General features: G+C 39.6%; 1 protein-coding gene across 1 annotated transcript in view; it reads right to left on the reverse strand.

Moving 5' to 3' along the window:
* Window positions 1-17,968, reverse strand: part of ARHGAP6 (Rho GTPase activating protein 6) — a 422,919-nt gene that overhangs the window by 44,484 nt on the left and 360,467 nt on the right. The window contains exons 3-6 of the mRNA XM_054581050.1: window positions 14,840-14,911; window positions 8,105-8,361; window positions 5,925-6,120; window positions 213-268 (exon numbers count right to left, since the gene is read on the reverse strand). Coding sequence (XP_054437025.1) covers window positions 213-268; window positions 5,925-6,120; window positions 8,105-8,361; window positions 14,840-14,911 — 581 coding nt within the window. The remainder of the gene's footprint in view (window positions 1-212; window positions 269-5,924; window positions 6,121-8,104; window positions 8,362-14,839; window positions 14,912-17,968) is intronic.

A 17,968-nucleotide genomic window follows, 5' to 3' on the forward strand; every position in this document is an offset into this window, starting at 1 on the left:
TTGCTTTCAAGTGTTTGATCTTAACTCAATCACAACATTTCTGAGCTTCTGAGTTGTTGCCTTTTACCTCTTGGGAGTCAATTATACTATAATTGACAGGAAGGTACAGAAAAGATATTCAGAAATGAATTTGCATAAGCTTGAACTTGGAACGAGGTAATTCAGTTGAAATTCAAGTGAAACATAAAATAGAATCTTTACTTTGCACTTACTTGTCTCACTCTCTTTTTGGAGCTTCCGACTCGGAATATCCCCACTGTCTGGAGGCCTACAAATAAGCAAACAAAATCAAGTCTTGTTTAATGGCTTAAGACTCTGGAGGAAATCAAAATAGAAACAGAACAGAAGGCCAGCACTTAGCTGCGACATGCAGAGCAATAGTAACTTAACGGTGCTCACGAATGCTTGTTTATCCCCCACTATATTCTCCAGGTACCTACAGGTTAGCACTAGAAGCACCAGGATAATTCCATGTTAAACATTTCTGAGAAAAATCTTTTTCATGTGATATTACATACTTCCACACCTCCATATGAAAAAATTCTCTTATTATTCAGAATAATTACTTAATCATGTATTTTATAAGAATTTTTAGCTCTTTGTCAATATTTAAAATTGATATTTCTTGTTTTACTGATCATAATTAAAACATATACTTATTAAAGAAAATCTGTAAAAGGTAGAAAAGTGTAAAATATAATCAAACATAATATACTTTGAAAAGTACCTGATGCAGGAATAGTCGCTCTTAATATTTTGTTTTATTTCTATCCAGTCTTTTCTCCATATATATGGGAGTAAGCAAAAGTAGGTTTACAGTTGTATTAAAAATAAATAATACAATAATTAATAAATAATATAAGATTAAATTGTTTCATGTACTTACAACTGTAAGCCTACTTTTGCCCATCCCTGTGTATATGGAGAGAAAGTGAGAGAGAATGCTACTACTTTTACTCAATACTATGCTGTAAGAAATTTTTTTAAAGATTTTATTTATTTATTTTTACAGAGAGGGGAAGGGAGGGAGAACGAGAGGGAGAGAAACATCCATGTGTGGTTGCCTCTCACCCCCCTGGGGACCTGGCCCGCAACCCAGGTCTGTGCCCTGACTGGGAATCAAACTGGCAACCTTTTGGTTTGCAGGCTGGCGCTCAATCTATTGAGCCACACCAGCCAGGCATGCTGTACGAATTTTTATGCCAGTAAAAATTCCTTGTAAATGTCATTTAAAATGCATACAAATTACTTTATTGTATTAATGTTCCACAATTCACATATTTCCCTCTGAATGACATACGCGTCTCCCAACACACATGCACTTGTTTCGTATTATAAATGACCCTGTTATGAACAACTGAACAGAGGTCTTAGTTCACACTTCTGATTTTCTTAGGACCATGTCCTAGAAGTGGGATTATAGGGTCAATGCATAAAAAAGAGGTATCTGACCCAAAATGTCAGTAGCTCAGAGGTTGAGGCACAGTGCTAAAAAACAAAAAATTAGGTCTCTTAAAACAAACAAATATTATCACTATCACACATTAGAAATTTCAACAATAGTTCCTTAATATCATTACATTTCTAGTGAACATTCGTATAAGACTCACAAACTGACAGGTTGATGTGCGTCTAAGCCCCTTCCTTTATGTGTCCCCACTCTGCGTTTTTTCCTTGAAATTGGCTTCATGAAGAAACAGCACTGATTTCCTGCTATAGATTTCCCATCATCTGGCTTTGGACACTTGTGGTGTCATTTGTATGTTCCTTTCTCCCCTTTATTTTCTCGGAAGACATAGTTAGAGCCAGAGTCCCCTCTGATTCAGGTTTGATTTGGGGGCGAAATACTTTATGAGAGGTATTATGCGCCTCCTTCGGGGTGCGGGCTGCCCGGATGCCCCCGCTCCTAAGCACGCATTGTTTATGGCCGCTGACGCTCATCGTCTGCATTTATCCTTTCATCGCAGAGTAAATGGTGGCTCATTCTGTCTTCATCTGGGATCATCAGCTTGGAGGCGACACCCAACTGGCTGTCAGTGCATTTTGTAGCCACATGAAGAGATCTGGTCTGAGAGTAAAGCCAGCAAACAGACTCACGCACAAATGGCATCATTTGAAACCGGAATCCAGCTGTGCCTGAATATAATACTCAGACTCCCAGTATGTAAATGGGATTTTTTTGGTAGGGGGTGACTTGCTTAATCTAGTTTTATCTAGGCTCCTCTCTCTTGCCACTGAAAATGTTCTGACTAGTACACTCCTTTTGTTTATTTATTGTATGCTCTTGCCACATTATATATTAAGTATAAGCTTTTTTAGTTTGTTTTCCAGGGTTTTTTAGTTAAAAAAAGATAGTATTGATAAATACCCCACTTATCACTTCTATATCTTAAATGGTGTCCTGGATTTCCAGAGTAATTTGAGAGAATCCAGGTGAGAGGCTGATTTTCTTGGTGCTTTGTTCTTGGGAGGGATTTTGCTTTGCATCTATTTTCAAAAGACTTCTGTCCTGTCTTGTTGCCGTCATCAATGACTGAGTCCAACCCCCGGCCTAATTTATTGCTTTTACCTCTCAGGAAACTTGAAAACAGGATAATCAAGCTATTAGAATCAAATCCAAAATTATGTTTCTACGTCTGCATAATAAGCATAGTAAGTACCTGAAAAACAATAATAAAAGAAAGAAGTATACACCTCAAAAGGTATACAATGATTCAACTAATTAATGCACATAAACTACTCAGAATCATGTTATCATGAAATATTATATAAAGCGAGATACGCCCTCACTGAACTGAGTGAGTCTTCTTTGTGCAAAATGGAACATTTTAATACAATAGTAGGTCTCAGCAATGGTGCTTTCGGCCACATTCATTTTCTTATTTTCTGATGGTTTTCAGGCAGTTGAAACTTCTACCTAAGTGAGATGTCACATGAGGGCATTTTCTGCACAGATGATATCGGTACTTTTCATTGGGCTGAATTTCTCCAGGCTGTTCAGACATGTCCATTTCTATGACATGATTTTCTCCATTATAGTACTTCTCCACTGGTCAAAATGACTGTAGTTTATAAAATAATTAATTAGTAATCAACTGTTATAATTCCTTTATGTCTCAAGGGACTATGACCTATTTTAAGTTTAAAAATTATTTTCGTTCTTTCCTTTCCTTAGGTAGAGCAAATGACAGCGTTCAGCCAGCCAACGCTGTTCTCTGACATGAACCTCAGAGTGACTTTCTTCAAAGAGAAGGTACAGTCTAGGCATTCCATAACCTTTATTTAAGACAATCACTGATAAAAACAGGCATACATTAAAAAAAGGCATAGCTCTGGCAAAGAAAAGTAACTTTGCTGTGTCCTGTCCCAGAAATCGATGTGATCACCTTTCTTTCCTTTTCATCAGAAACTGAAATGAAAATCTGAATCTCAGGCTGAGGAAATTCAAGTAACAAGGGCAGGCACAGTCAGAAGGAGATTCCACCGAAAACTCGGCCTAAATCCCAGAGAGATAACCAAGCTTGACTCTCCATTATATTGTCTTTTTAAAAAATGTGTGCTCCTGGGGATTGAGGATGCTTAAGAGATTTTGACCTGATAGTATAGGAAGCACTTAGATGAAATCTAAGGGAGGAAGGGCGATGTAGAAAAATATAGATGGAGTCTAAATAATTGTCTAGACCAATTTTGGAGAGAGTAGAAAGATCTTTGATAAATGTTTATAAGGCTTAAGTGATTCGAAGTCGTGCTACTCGTTTTCAAAAACTGACAGGAAAAATCTTATGAAAGAATTGCTTTTGAAGTTAGCTTTTTCTTCCATTGGCTTAAAGTGAACAAGATTAATATGTGTTTGATTTTGAGTGTGTCTCTTATTTTCCTGGAGCCATTTGGTGTAGACACCATGGGAACCCTGAACAGAGAGCTGGGGCCTTGAAAGATCACCCAGGTTATCTCTTTTCCTTTCGGCCCTAAACTGCATTTTAACTATTCCCAAGGAAATGCTATTTTACAAATTATTGTTTATTTTCAAGAAGAAAATAAAAAGGCATATCAAGTTTTCTTTCACAGGAGTAATTACCCAAACTGTCTCTCTCTCTCTCTCTCTCTCTCTTTTTTAAGTTATTTATTTATTTTTCCAAATACATTTGTTTCCACCTCCCCCCCACCACTTTCCCTTGCCCCCTCCACCCTTCCCCTGTGGTTTTGCCCATGAGTCCTTGCTATATGTTCCTTGACTTTCCCCTTCCCTTCCTTTTCCCCCCGCCCCCCACCCTCCTTCCCTCTTGTCTCTGTTGGTTTCTTTTCCTTTCAGTGCTGCTGGTCTTATTTTCCTTGCATCTTTGTGTTGTTGGTTAGGTTCCTTGATTCTTGCATAATTGGAGTGGCATTTTCTTATTTAGAGTTCTTTAAAATATTTACAGTACATTTTCGATATACTTTATAGGGAAAATTATAGTTAGTAAAATATGCGTCTCTTTTTCCTCTTCATAGTATAATTGAGGCGGAATTTACATATTAGTATAATTGAGGCTGAATTTACATATTGATAGTACTTTACTCTTTAGTGGTTAAGCTATTTTTAAAAACAACTCTGTTCAAACAATACTCACAGAACATGTACATCGTGTTAATCATGATACTAAGTACTGAGAATTCAAAATGACTAAGACCTTTTTCTTAACCTCCAGTTTACCTGGCAAGGAGAAGAGACAGATAAACATGTACACACATGTACACACACATATTAAAATTTTGTACAAACAGCCAGGTGTACAAACCCTGGCTGGTGTGGCTCAGTGGATTGAGCGCTAGCCTGCAAACCAAAGGGTTACCAGTTCTATTACCAGTCAGAGCACATGCGTGGGTTGCAGGCCAGGTCCCCAGTGGAGGGCACGTGAGAGGGAACCACATATGGATGTTTCTCCCCCTCCCTTTCCCCTTCCCTTCCCCTTCTCTCTAAAAATAAATAAATAAAAAATTTAAAAAAAATGTATAAATAAAATTTCAATACAATTAATTAATTAAGCCACTCACATGTTATGAAGGGATTTCTATATACAATGATTTTATTAAGAGACTTAGCTATATCCTTAATAGTTTTTAATGAATTCCCAATTTTATTAGAAAGAAATAAATGAGAATGTTAATAATAGCTATGTTACATCTACATAATAGCCCCAGAAATTTTTCCTCTTCTGTTTCCTCTTTTTCCTTTATTACAGTGAGCATATTATTTGTAAAGTAAAGAAGCAGTAAAAAGACATTTCTCATATCCACCAAATGCATGCTAACACTATAGCAAACAAATTTAGATTATGGAAATGGCCATTTGATGAGCCAGGTCTATATTTCAGTAATATTTTCAAAGAACCCTACAGTATTTTTAAGTCAACATACTAAGTGGAACTGAGTTGCCCAGAGGGTCATTGTGAAGAAATTCTAAGTGGACACCTTCCACAAAATGCAAATAGCAATACAGAAACCTGTTGTCAAAAGCTGTGCATTGTCTATTCACTTTAGGAATTGTGTTCAAATCTTTTTTTAAGAAGCTGGACTCTTATTTTGTAAAGGAAGCCTTAGGCGTACCTTCAATGCATAAAAAAGATAAACACGGCTCTGCTCTGTCTGAAGGGAACCTAGTGCAATAGATTTTGTGCTCCCCTAAACTGCTGAGCTTTAACAGTCACTTCTGAAGACCCTGGGGGTCTGGACAGTCTGAATGCCACAAGGGAGATTCTCCCCCCTCCAAATCTTGGTTGGCTAAGTCGTCTCTGAAGCAAACACATCCATAAACTACCTTCACAAAGGAAACTTTGGCTGAGTTTGATCACATGAACACAGAATTAAAATGGGTGTTTAAATGAATGGTGCCTGAATCAATAAAAGTCTTTAGTATTTGCTCACTGACAGACAAGTATGCTCACCGTGTTTTTCTAGATGTTGGCAGCAGCTGTCCACCAGCCTGGGAACCTGTCTGTAAATAGGATTCAGACTGAGCTTCTTATCTCGGGCTTTTTCTTTCTTATTTTGAGCCTCGGCAGGCAAGGAGAGTTGTAAAGCTTCTAGCAGTCGAGACTGATTGTCGTCCAGATCTGTGATAGAGTCCACTGACATCGCACCCTGCGGACCGCACATACATGCGCATGAACAAAGAGCGCCCACAGAGAAAGCAAAACAGCTTCCCCCGGACACCACCCAGGGATACTTTCACCTATAAGTATTTATCACACTTGAAACAAGACTGCTTGATTTAATGGTGCTGTTTGTATATTAAAACGAACAACCAACGTACGTCTTTTGAAAAAGTTAGAAAACCTCCGTGACTTAGGGGAAGGTAATGGCCGCTACATTTTCAGCAACAGACAACATTTCCAAATGAAAGACAAGAGAGGGCAAAGATATAATTAAAATATTTTGACCCAACCACTTCGTTCCTTGAAACAAGAAAACATCACACACTCGATGAATGAGGTCGTTGGAGAAGTCCTATGAATGAAAAAACCCAAGTCTGACTCTAGAAAGTAGGTTTTTACAATAGGAGGATTCCATAAAACGCTCAGTTCCTTTACCCCCAGAGGCTGCACAAAGTACTTTATTAGGGAAGTGGTCTCAGGGGGTACCTGCAGGGGAGTGGGGGAATGAGAAAGGGAAGGGAGAGCAGATCACCAAGCCTGTGACCGCTGTCAGCAGCTGGAGTCCAATGGCATGGGGACCTCTGGGAGAGAGTGTTAATCAAACACCGCAGAGCTAGCCCTGCTAAGGTGCCAGGGAGCTTGGGTATGACTACTCCAAGTCTAAAGAGCCATTGACTAAAAGTAGCTTCTGCTATGCGCAGGGAGGTGATGTTAATGCGTCAGTACTTGAAGCCTGTTATCTCCACGGGGGCGCTTCTCTGGCCATCGCAGACAGCCCTCAGCAAAGAGATGAGGTACCGGCAGGTAGAAAGAGGGCTGGCATGCAAGGAATGGGGAAGACTGAGGGGAAAGAAACGGAGCACCAACTGAGTCTGTATGGCCACCCATTCTTTGATGAAGCATAGAAGTTGGCTGCTGGTGTCCTGGGAAGGCCTGAACACAGGAGAGAGTAGTTGTGTGGCCCTAGATTCCCAGAAAACTCTATGTAGAGTTGTGCTGTCATTGCCATATATGGATTCGTATAGCCAGTCTGAGAAACAATGAATGGCAGGATTGGAAGAACAATCCCATCATGCAAATTCAAAGGTCCCACAATGCCATCACTCCTTCATTTTTAAACATAGCTGAGGCTTTGAAAAATAGCAGTGACTGAAGTGCCCCTCTGTCTTGGAGAGATCCTGAATGTTGGGAGCTGAGGAAGAAATAAGGATTTCAAGTGAGAGGTTATCTGGGGTTTTAACTAGGGCACTCGTCAATGGCTAGGGCTGACAGTGATTTGGGGCCTCCAGGTGAGAGAGAAATGAGAAGATCTCCCATTCCAGGGACCTCGTAAGTTTTAGAAACATTTATCAACTGACTCAGCCAATCACCAACCAATTATCCGAAAACTCAGCTTTCCTGGCTTGAAATGTGAAGTTTGAAATGCAAATAATAGCACAGTGCCTGGACATGATACTCATTTAACAGTACTCTATCAGTATTGATTTTATACACCCCCCCACACATATAGTTCTATGGTTATGTTTGGGGAAAAGGAAGTCCCACTGATAAGAAAAACGTCACAGATTATGAAGACCAGCAGCAAGTCACTGGGCCAGGCATGGTTCTCAATTGGAGATGAAGAAATGAACAAAAACATCTAGCCCTTCCCTCAAGCCTCACAGTCTCATGGGAGAGTCTCCTATTACAACACAAGATTGCATCAGATCAGTGTCAAGGGTGATGTAGAATGTTCAGGATATCATGGGGCATATGGGTAACGAAGAAGAGGCACCCAGCAACTTTGAAAGGCTTTGAGGGTATTATAGGGACCATAGAGTCAGTGGAAATTCTCCCTGAATGCAGTTGTTGACAGATACCTGAACACAAATGATATTTACAGTTTTCATACGAGCCAAGGCTCAAAAAATAACCGTATGCATCTTCAGTTGTCCCAGCATTGGTGACAGGGAAAATACCGGCCAACTCACCCTCCTCCTGGCCCGAGGCGCCGGTTCTGGGGTGTTCGGGGATGTAGATTCATTTGGTGTTTCCGAGGTGGAGCTGAGAGATGAGTTACTGCTTGACAGTTCTTTGTTTTGTCTTTTATTTCCAAATGGGAGGAGGGAAGCAACAAAATCAGATGCATCCTTTTGCTCGTCCCTCTGTGAGTCTTGCTTGAGTTTATAGGCCCGGTCATTTGCAATGACTTGGGATAAGGGCATTCCAAATGCCTGTGGGATGAATTCTGGAATCAAAAAAACAAACATTCATTTTCAGAGAAAGACTGGACCAGTGAACACTCTCACTCATGTTTCAGACCTCAGGGAAGACATATTCAAACGACTGTTTTCAGAAAAATTGATTGCTCAATCAAAATACAAGCATGTCTTTTGTGTTCATGAGAGTGGCCAAAGATTCTCTTTCCATAAAGAAAGCTAGTACGTATAAAGAATATAGATGTTAGAAATCTCGGTCTCTAGTTTTCTTCCACATATCAGAAGTATGACCTAAAGGAAATAACTTTATAGAGAAATGTGATGCTGTTGATAGCATGTACATAATACTTTATCCTCACGAGTACGCAGTTTTACAAACTGTTAGTCTTCAATTTATGTCTCAAGAACCCCCCTAAACTTACAAGGCATGGCAGGACTCCACACTTACGCATTCATTCCACAGGTGCTTAGCGAATACCTATCACATGCCATGGCAAACCACACAATGGTGAGTATAGAGCTTATGAAAGGTAGATCCAGTCCTTGGTCTTGAAAGGTTCCAAGAGTGGAGAGGGGGAATACAGAGTCAGACATGTCGATAAATGTAACAGTGTCTACCAAGTGCTAAAAGAGAGAGATGCATGAAACAAAGACCGAAATTCAGTTAAGGACATACACTTTGAGGTTCTTAGTAAAAGAGCCTCATGAAATGATAATCTGAGAGATGGAAGAGCAACTTTGGAAGCAGTTTGCTCTTTCTTCTTTGTGTCGCTTGTCCTCACATTCTATCTCCACTAAGCCTGGTTGAGGCTGTCACCCTCATCATTTGTACCCAAGCCGTTCTGCTGGCATCGTGCAGAAGTGGACTTTCACCATTAAACGTCTGGTGAAGGGCCGAGGATACAATTTGTTAAATCCTCTAGTGAGGGCAATTTTGAGGAAGGAGCATAATGCAGAAATCTGTGGCTTTATTTGGAAATGTACATCCAGCTGCTTTCTGGGTCTCTGTAGTGATGTGTATACACAAATTGTAAGCTCGCCAGTCCTTAGGGCCAGGCATTTTATTGGCAACATTTTAGATTCAGGCTTAAAAGCATTAATAATTAAATTAAATTATTTCTTTCAGACTCAAAATTAGGTCTCCTAGCAGCAGCAGATTGGAGTCTTGCCTTCCCATTATTTTTCTAACCCCTACGAATAAAACCAGAATGATCAGGAGAAAACATTTCTAAAGTTGTTTGTTCTTTGAAGGAAAAAGCTAACATAATCAGGTGGAAAGAGGCTTTCAAAGGTTTTCTTCTTTGATCATGGCAACATTTTTAATGTCACTAAGCTAATGGCCAACTCTACATTAAAAGCAATTCTGCACCGTGAAAAGTCTGCACCTTGGTTCTATTAAAACATGGCAATTCATCTTGGAGTGGAAAACGAAAACTTCAGCATTTGGAGATTTTTTAGGGGCTGCTTAGCACTTTCCCATCAGCAAACCAGGTGGCATATAACAATACACAAACAATTTAGGAATACTCACTACTGATAAAAGACCACTTCCACTACTAGCAAAATTAGAGACCAAAGTGGGCAATACCAGACCACCTGCTGTGCACCTCAGGGGGGGCCGGGGGGGGGGGGGGGGGCGGGGCGGTGTGCCAGGGAGGATTTATTATGTAAATCAGCACTCTCTTGCTTCCGGGAATAATCAGACAGTCTTTCCCCCAAAAGGTTGGGGAAAGTATAGAAACACGGGGGTGGCGAGGCTCATTGCTACATAGGATATAGAAAAACAGTTAGGGGATAATAATGGCAAAAAGGCATTGATAAATTTACCAAGTGACATGCGTCTGCTCGCGAGGGCATGCTCATAGCAGAATTTAACACGAGGTGTAGACTATTAATTTCTCTCCTAGCCATATTTTCTATATGAGGAAAACCAACGAGTCTCATTCAGAGATTTCTAATATCCTTGGGGGAAAAAAGAAGAAAAATGGGCTTCCTTTGGAATCTGTCATTTTTAAATCTGAAAGTCTGTCACTCTGCTTGTAAATTGAAATAATTGAATACAAATTAAACAGATGGAATACGTGAAGTCATGCTCCCCAAGTTTTTATTTTTCTTTTAGTCACATTCGAGAGGCGTAGCCACCTGTAACCGATTTTTATTTCAAATAGCCTTTCTTTCCTGACTGAGTTTATTCTTTCGGTAATAGTGGTGTGATGTAGCGTCTTTAGTTTCCCATTGCTTTCTCCTCAGCACTATTATAAGCTTCAGGAACAAGACCTCTCTATGGCTCTAAACTTGTGTTTCAGTGCCTAGTTTCTGTAAAATTCTAGGCAGAATTCCTTGAATATTATTGCTTCTCAGATGATGGTTATTGTGAAACTGAGAATTCATCAGAAGTATATTGAGCAAAACCCTCCTTTATGTGTAAATAAACTGTCGGGCATTCATGCTTATCTGAGGGTTCAAAGCTCTTCTGTTAGCAGAAAAAAGAAACCTAGAGACTCTGTGATGATAGCAGCTAATAAAATTGATAACAGGTTTGTAAAACGTTAGGACATGACCCAAGACTCACTCTTTGGGGGCCAGGGACACTGTGTATCATGTTCTTATCTACGGTATGTGCTCATTAAGGAGACTGCTTCTCCTGCTGTCATCTTTAGGAGCAACTGTCTACTTTCCCTTCCTATGAACTGTGGGGTCTGGAGGTGGCGTGCCATCTTCTTTGCTCCCTACTGCAACTTCCGGACCATCACTCTCCCACTGGGTGGCAGAAATGTGCTATTGCAACGTTCCCTTTGTGTCCCGCCCCTTGCTCTCTTCTGTTGTCACTGACTTTCACTCACGGTTGGGACCACCCCAATCTATCATCATCCTGGGTGACTTGGCTGTCTCCTTAAATGACCCGTCCCATTCTCTCTCCTCACATCTTCTCGGCCTTCTCTTCTCTTAATTTTTCATGTGCGCCACCTTTTCCATCCACTCCCTCCACCCCAGCTTGCACCTTGTCCTCAGTGGAAGTGGTTCCACGTCTAGCGTCAGGCTTCCTCCATCCAGTCTTGTGTCCTCCCACCTCAAGTTCATGTTGGACGCTGGACGCTGCATCGTGGCAGTCTGTTTACACACGCCATTAAGCCACCCTTTCCTCGCTGCACTTTGATGGTGTCTCAACACTCTTAGCATTTAGACCAAAAGCTGTGCAGGGGGGCCCACGCACTCTCGTGGAGGTAGTTCCTTTCTACTTTCCTCTGGAACCCCATTCTCCCTGGTTCTCTCATCTCCAGCAACAGCATTCATTGACAGTATTCACCACGTTTTCTTTCAGAATCCCTACAGAGTGACAAGCAGCACTTGATTTTTCTACTGCTATTTCATATGATGAAAAATGAAGTTGTATCAAGTATTCCTATATGTGAGCTCACATGGAGTGACTTATATAGACAGTCAGGAACAATAAAACATGGCATGTATGATTTCAGCATAAACAAAGTTGCCAGACCTGAACGATCCCTAGATTTTATGTTGATAAATATATGGTGCAATCTGAAAACATCCTGTGTAGAGAGGGCCTATCCCCAAATTTATGCCGCAATAAACCCCATTCTCCTGGTGCTCTGATCAGGAACCACATTAACTGGAACAAAGTAGTTATTTTTAAACTTTTACCCCCACGGTTTTTCTTTTTGATACAAGCTAGACATTTTCTAAAGTTCTAAAAGGTTAAAAACTTTTTTTGGTTGCCAAGTAATTTTACCAAGAGATAAAGGCTTGGAACTATTCTGTACAAAAATATGTTTTTTGAACAAGCATCAATCTTTTATTAGTTTCCATGCGGAAATCAGAAGTCATATGGTCACTGCTTAATTGGCACGAGGGACGCAGGAGTGTCACATGATCTTCTGTAGACTGTGTCATGCAATTAAGTAAAACACAGGACACGATTCCTTCTGATTGAATCAATTAATATAGCAGCCTAGCAAACACTTAATGAATCACTATTGGGAAAGAAATTCAATTCTAATGAGATGCTCCTATTTATTTTTAGATGATCTAACCCAAGAGGTCATTTAGAGTTTCCTGTTTTCCTTATTTTACTCTTGGATTCAAATGATTATCATTTTTCACATGTGCAGCTGTTATGAACCCAAATGCTAATATTCAAGCGGAAGAAGATAATGTGAACCGATTACCACACTGCGAGATCTGCCTGTAGCCCCTCACACGCTAGTTCCCAGGACACCCATGCAATGCATGTGCTGTCGTAGACAGGGCTTTATGCTTGGAAAAGGTGACATGCAAGTAAGTTTCACTTAAGCCTAGGACATCTTCTTTTTTAAATATCATAGCTACTTTAAAAAAGAAAAAAAAAAGCTCTTTTTTGTCATGAAGCCTGATATTTCTCCCCTTAGTTGGGTGGGTGATGTGTCGCGTCTGTGGAATCATGAGGACCTGTTTGTCCCCCTGCCCCCCGCCAGCCCCCTGTGCAGCCTTATAGAACACTGCCAGGTTTTCACTGAGCCTATATAATATATAAATATGATTTGGCTAGAAAAATGTACAATGGCCCAGTGCACATTCGTCGATTACTTCTCCTGGCCCTTCCTTCACTGCTCCCTGACATTCTTGCTTCCTGCTGTTTTGCGTTATAAGCTAGCACATACATCTCCCTCTGTGGATAGAACTTAAACATCTCCCACAAAAATGCTCATCTGCTTAGTCTAGCCCGCATGAACACCTCAGAAGAATCACCTAAAGTTGACATTATGAGTATTCAAATCCCAGTCTAAATATCATTATCCTACAATAATCCAACTTTAAAGATCACACATTACTTTAATGTGCTTCATAAACACTGAGAACTATCCTAATCAAGCCACATAAAGGTGGTTTGTGAAAGGAAGAGAATGAGTAAAATCTAGTTTACAAAAGCTATCCTAGCTACTAATATTCATTGAAAAATCAGGGTAAGAACATATGAACTAAATAGAATACAATTTATCAGGCAATGATAGATAGTTGGACTGAGAGTTAGCACCCTTTACCTTCATATTCCTGCAGCAGATTCTGCTGTGATAGGACATATCCTGGTAGGTTTACTGGTGAATATGGACCACAGTCTTCCTCTTAGAAGTTGCCCATTAGTAGTTTGTAAAATTACTGATATCCAGTGCACCTTCAGATCAAGGAAATCAGACTTTCTCTGGTGTGGGATTGGGCATTGGAAATGTGAAAGGTTCCACAAATTATTCTCCTGTGCAATCAGAAGTAGGAAATCATAGGCATACACTCCCCTTTCTCCAGTTTGACATAAATGATTGAAATGTCTGGAGATATTTCCATTAGGGGAGGTGCTGTTGGCATCTATCTAGTGGGTAGAAGCCAGAGATGTTACTAAACACCTCACATGATGTACAGGGCAGCCCCCACAACACAAAATTATCCAGTCTAAAATGTCAATAGTCTCAAGATTAAGAAATCATGCTCTATGGGAAGTAAAGCGTTGGTTTTCCATTCTTTAGACTTCTTTGTCTCTTTTATTCCAAAGAAGCAAATGTCATGGCCCTTTAGGCATGGTTCAAGATAAGGGTGTGGAGTCTGGGATTAATGATGAGGACTAGGTCTTCTCCAATACTGATCACAATGCATTTGTTCATTATACATTCAGTTTTATTGCCTTCCATTACTTTTCAAGCAGAAATTCAATAGTTATATAAAAGAACTCGCAGGTGAGGCATATGGCTCTCCTTACTGAACATTTATTTACTATGTCACATAAAATGAAAATACATTCATATGAGTACACCACTCCACAGTCATTTCATACGGGACCATGGAAGCAACGACAAAAAGGGGTACTGTGCTTATGGGGGCCAGGTGCTCACTGTGTGGACTCAATGAATATTAGTTTGAAATGACCACAAATACCCCTGAAAGGGTGGCTAAAGTGTCAATTCCCTAAATAGATGTAAAAGGGGACACAAACGTTATGGAGACAGCCAACAATTCCCAAAACATATAGGGCAAAGAATAAGTATGCTATGATCTAACATGAAAATGTTGAGAATGGCTCATCTTCAGTAATCTAAGATGGACTGTTTGTTTTTTTTTTTCCAGTAGTCATGGTAGGCGAATCTAAACTCTTTCTCATTCAACTAGGCCTGCCTAAATATCTGGATCTGCCAAACAGCTGGTTAACGTTAGAGATGCTATCCATGGCTACCCAACCCAGGTTCTCTCTATGCATAGCTGATTGGCCAGAAACATAATTGGAACCATAAACTTGGCTGAAGTCACACTTTGCTCAAACCAGTTGAACTCATCAATTCAGTACAGGGCCACTCAAACACAAAGGAGTAGACCAAAACAGTTCTTAATGACATTCTATCACAGAAATCCAGTTTACATAATAGAGTTGAACCATATAAATCTGTGCAGTTCAAAAACCCCAACCAAATTCAACCATTATGCTCCATGGAAGATGTATTCACCTCAGTTCATTCTGTCCCTTACCTTTGTCTTTGTTTTTCTCCTTCCCTAGTGAATCCAGTTTCTTTCTCAAAGATTTCTTCCTCTTTTGTCCATCTGTAAATATTAAAAGAATGAAAAGTTGTAAAAACAAGCATACAAGTAATATTTTTACATTATCAATAACTATGTTTGAGCAAAAGCATGACTTTTCATTTACTCCACTCATAATCTGACATTTTTAAACAGAACAATGGCTCTGAAAATACAAGAAAATCCCTGACTTGGATTACACACATCACGGGAATATTGGTATACACATATGATCTTAAATTTTGTTTTAATCATGGAAAGTATAGGAAACTTACCTCCTTGGGAAGTAATTTAGGCTTGATGCTTTAGATATGTTTGTTTTTACTATTAGATGGGTCTCTTCCTATTCTTCATGTTTATGCAAACCAATTTCATCTTTAAAATTTTTTTATTGAATTTATTGGGGTGACATAGGTTAATAAAATTATATATGCTTCAAGTGTACAATTCTATAATGCATCATCTGTATATTGTGTTGTGTGTTTACCTCTCAAAGTCAAGTGTCCTTCCGTCACATTTATCTCCCCTTTTCCCTCTTCTACCTCCCCTACCCCCATCCCTTGAGTACTCACCATACTGTTGTCTGTGTCTATGAGTTGTATTACGCTAAGTGAAATAAGCCAGTCAGAGAAAGACTAATACCATATGATTTTACTTATATGTGAGATCTAATGAACAGAATAAATTAAAAACAAAATGGAAACAGATTCATAGATATGGAGAACAGACTGCCAGCTGCCAGAGGGGAGGGGTGTTGGGAGGCTGGGTGGAAAGTGAAGGGACTGAGCAAAAACAAAACAAAATAAGACAAAACAAAACAAAACAAAACAACAATGTCATCTTGAATCAAGTCTCCATGAAAGGAGGGTCAACTGTACACACAGCTTGGACATTTATAAGCTAGTAAAGTGTAACAGAAGAAGGAAATGAATTTGGGGGTTATAGAACTCAGATCTAATTACTGCTGCATCATTTACTAACCTGTGACTTTGGATAAGTCTCAGTGTCCTCATCTATAAAGTGGAAATTCCATAGGGTTGTTGTGGGAATGAAATGAAACGATATATATGAAGTATGAAATGGGGGCCTGGACACACAAATTCAGATGCATTTTCTTCCAGAGGGGTTGTGTAGTACTCCACAGTGTGGCTCTATGCCGTGATTTCATTAACAATTCCCCCACTGATGGACACTAGGTCCGCTTCTAATTTTTCCCTCTAAAAAGCAAGGCATATCGAGCATCTTGTACTTGTAAGAAATGCACTTAATACGTCTGTTTCACTCACCAAATAATAAAGATACCACTCATATCAGTAGGCAGCTGCAATTGAATTCCTGGGATGTCATCGTAAAATATTGGCAGTCATTGCAAGAATGCATTTTGGGATTATGCAGCTGTCAGCTTAACATGTGGGAGACGCAAAGCGGGAATCCACACTGTGATCAAATAGGAGAAACACAGCCCGTGCCACGGGAAACTTATGTTTAAGAGGTGGATTAAGAATTGTTTTTTTATGGGATAAACTAAAAAGTGTAGTAAAGAAAGAAACTCAGCCCAATAAAATGTAAAAGCAAGACTCTGATATCAAGAAAAGACTTAAATACGCATTCTTAAACAGAAATGAACATTCCTGAGATCCTCATGGGGTTGTGGATGTTCCCAACTCCACCTCTCTGAATTTTTGGAGGCAAAAGATATAACAATATAATCAGCAGGCACATTCAATACCTCCTTCGTTTCAAAAAAACAAAAACAAATATTTCAAAAATGATTCTCCACCCATAAGATGGAAATAGTTCATAAGAGTCTTCACTCTTGCAGTTGCGAGATTGGTATAGGGAAAAATTATGTAAATCAGTTGAAACTCCAGCAAACAGTCATCGGTCTTTTTCATCACGTATATGTTCTTACCCTCTGCGTCTAAAAGACGATCTAACTGTAGGGACTACCATGACTTATTATATAATACAGATAATAAACATATTAACTGCATGAGGTTCTAATCTGTTCTCCAAATAGGACTGGCAGGTCTTCTACGTTGTTAACAGTTTGCTTACCACTAGTTCATACCACCAAATGTATTTAATTGTAACAAAAGTAATTTCTGAAAAATCCTATCATTCCTTCATTTCAATAGTTGACCGGGAAGAATAACTAAACGATATATGAAAGCATAAAACATTTATTTTTCATAACCATTGGGCAGATTTTGTAATTCAAACAAGTTGTGAAAGAAGCAGAATGATATTCTCCAGTTCCATCCACGCGGTGGTGAAGGACGGGAGCCCTTTCTTTCTTCCTGCCGCGCAGTGTTCAATTGGGGCGATGAACCACGCTTTTTGACCCACTCATCTACTGATGGGCACTCGGGCTGTTTCCAGCACTGGGCTATTGTAAATAGCGCCGCTATGAACATAGAGGTGCGTAAGTTCTTTTGAATTGGGGATTCGTGTGGGAGCAGGGGGTGGGATGGGCAGAGGAGGGCAAAGGGGGAAAATTGGGACAACTGTAATAAAAGAACAATAAAAGATGATTTAAAAAAGAACCAGAATAAATACAGAATAGGAGACGTTTTCTTTTGAGATGCAACGATTTTTAAAAAATGTCTTAGTTAGGGGTGTATCATATATGCAGAATTGTATAAATATAAACGTACCGTTTAAATAATAATTAGGAGGCCAACTCCCACCTCACCAACAGCGAAGTTCAGATGTAGACTATTGCTTGTACCAAGAAGCCCCCTGTATACCTTCCTCCCTCTCACCCCGGGTCATCACTGGTCTGAGTTCTGCAATAATCAGTGTTCTGTTCTTTTTTTTTTTTTTTTTTTTACAGTTTTACCATCAACATATGCATGTATAAAAAGTATAGTTTTATTTTTCCTGCTTTTGAATTCACATGTACAGAATCACATTGTAGCTATTCTTTCTTCATTTATTTCAGTCATCAACACTTCCTAAAATTCATCCTGTGGAGGCACGTAGCTGGAGGTCACTCATTCTGTTTGCTAGTCATTGCTTTCCTGTATGAATATGTCACAGTTAATTTACCCATTGAACTGTTGATGGAAATTTGAGTTG

Source organism: Pteronotus mesoamericanus, unplaced genomic scaffold (assembly GCF_021234165.1).
Source record: "Pteronotus mesoamericanus isolate MK-2021 breed Mesoamerican mustached bat unplaced genomic scaffold, CSHL_Meso_final contig_65, whole genome shotgun sequence".
In the NCBI taxonomy this organism is placed as follows: domain Eukaryota; kingdom Metazoa; phylum Chordata; class Mammalia; order Chiroptera; family Mormoopidae; genus Pteronotus; species Pteronotus mesoamericanus.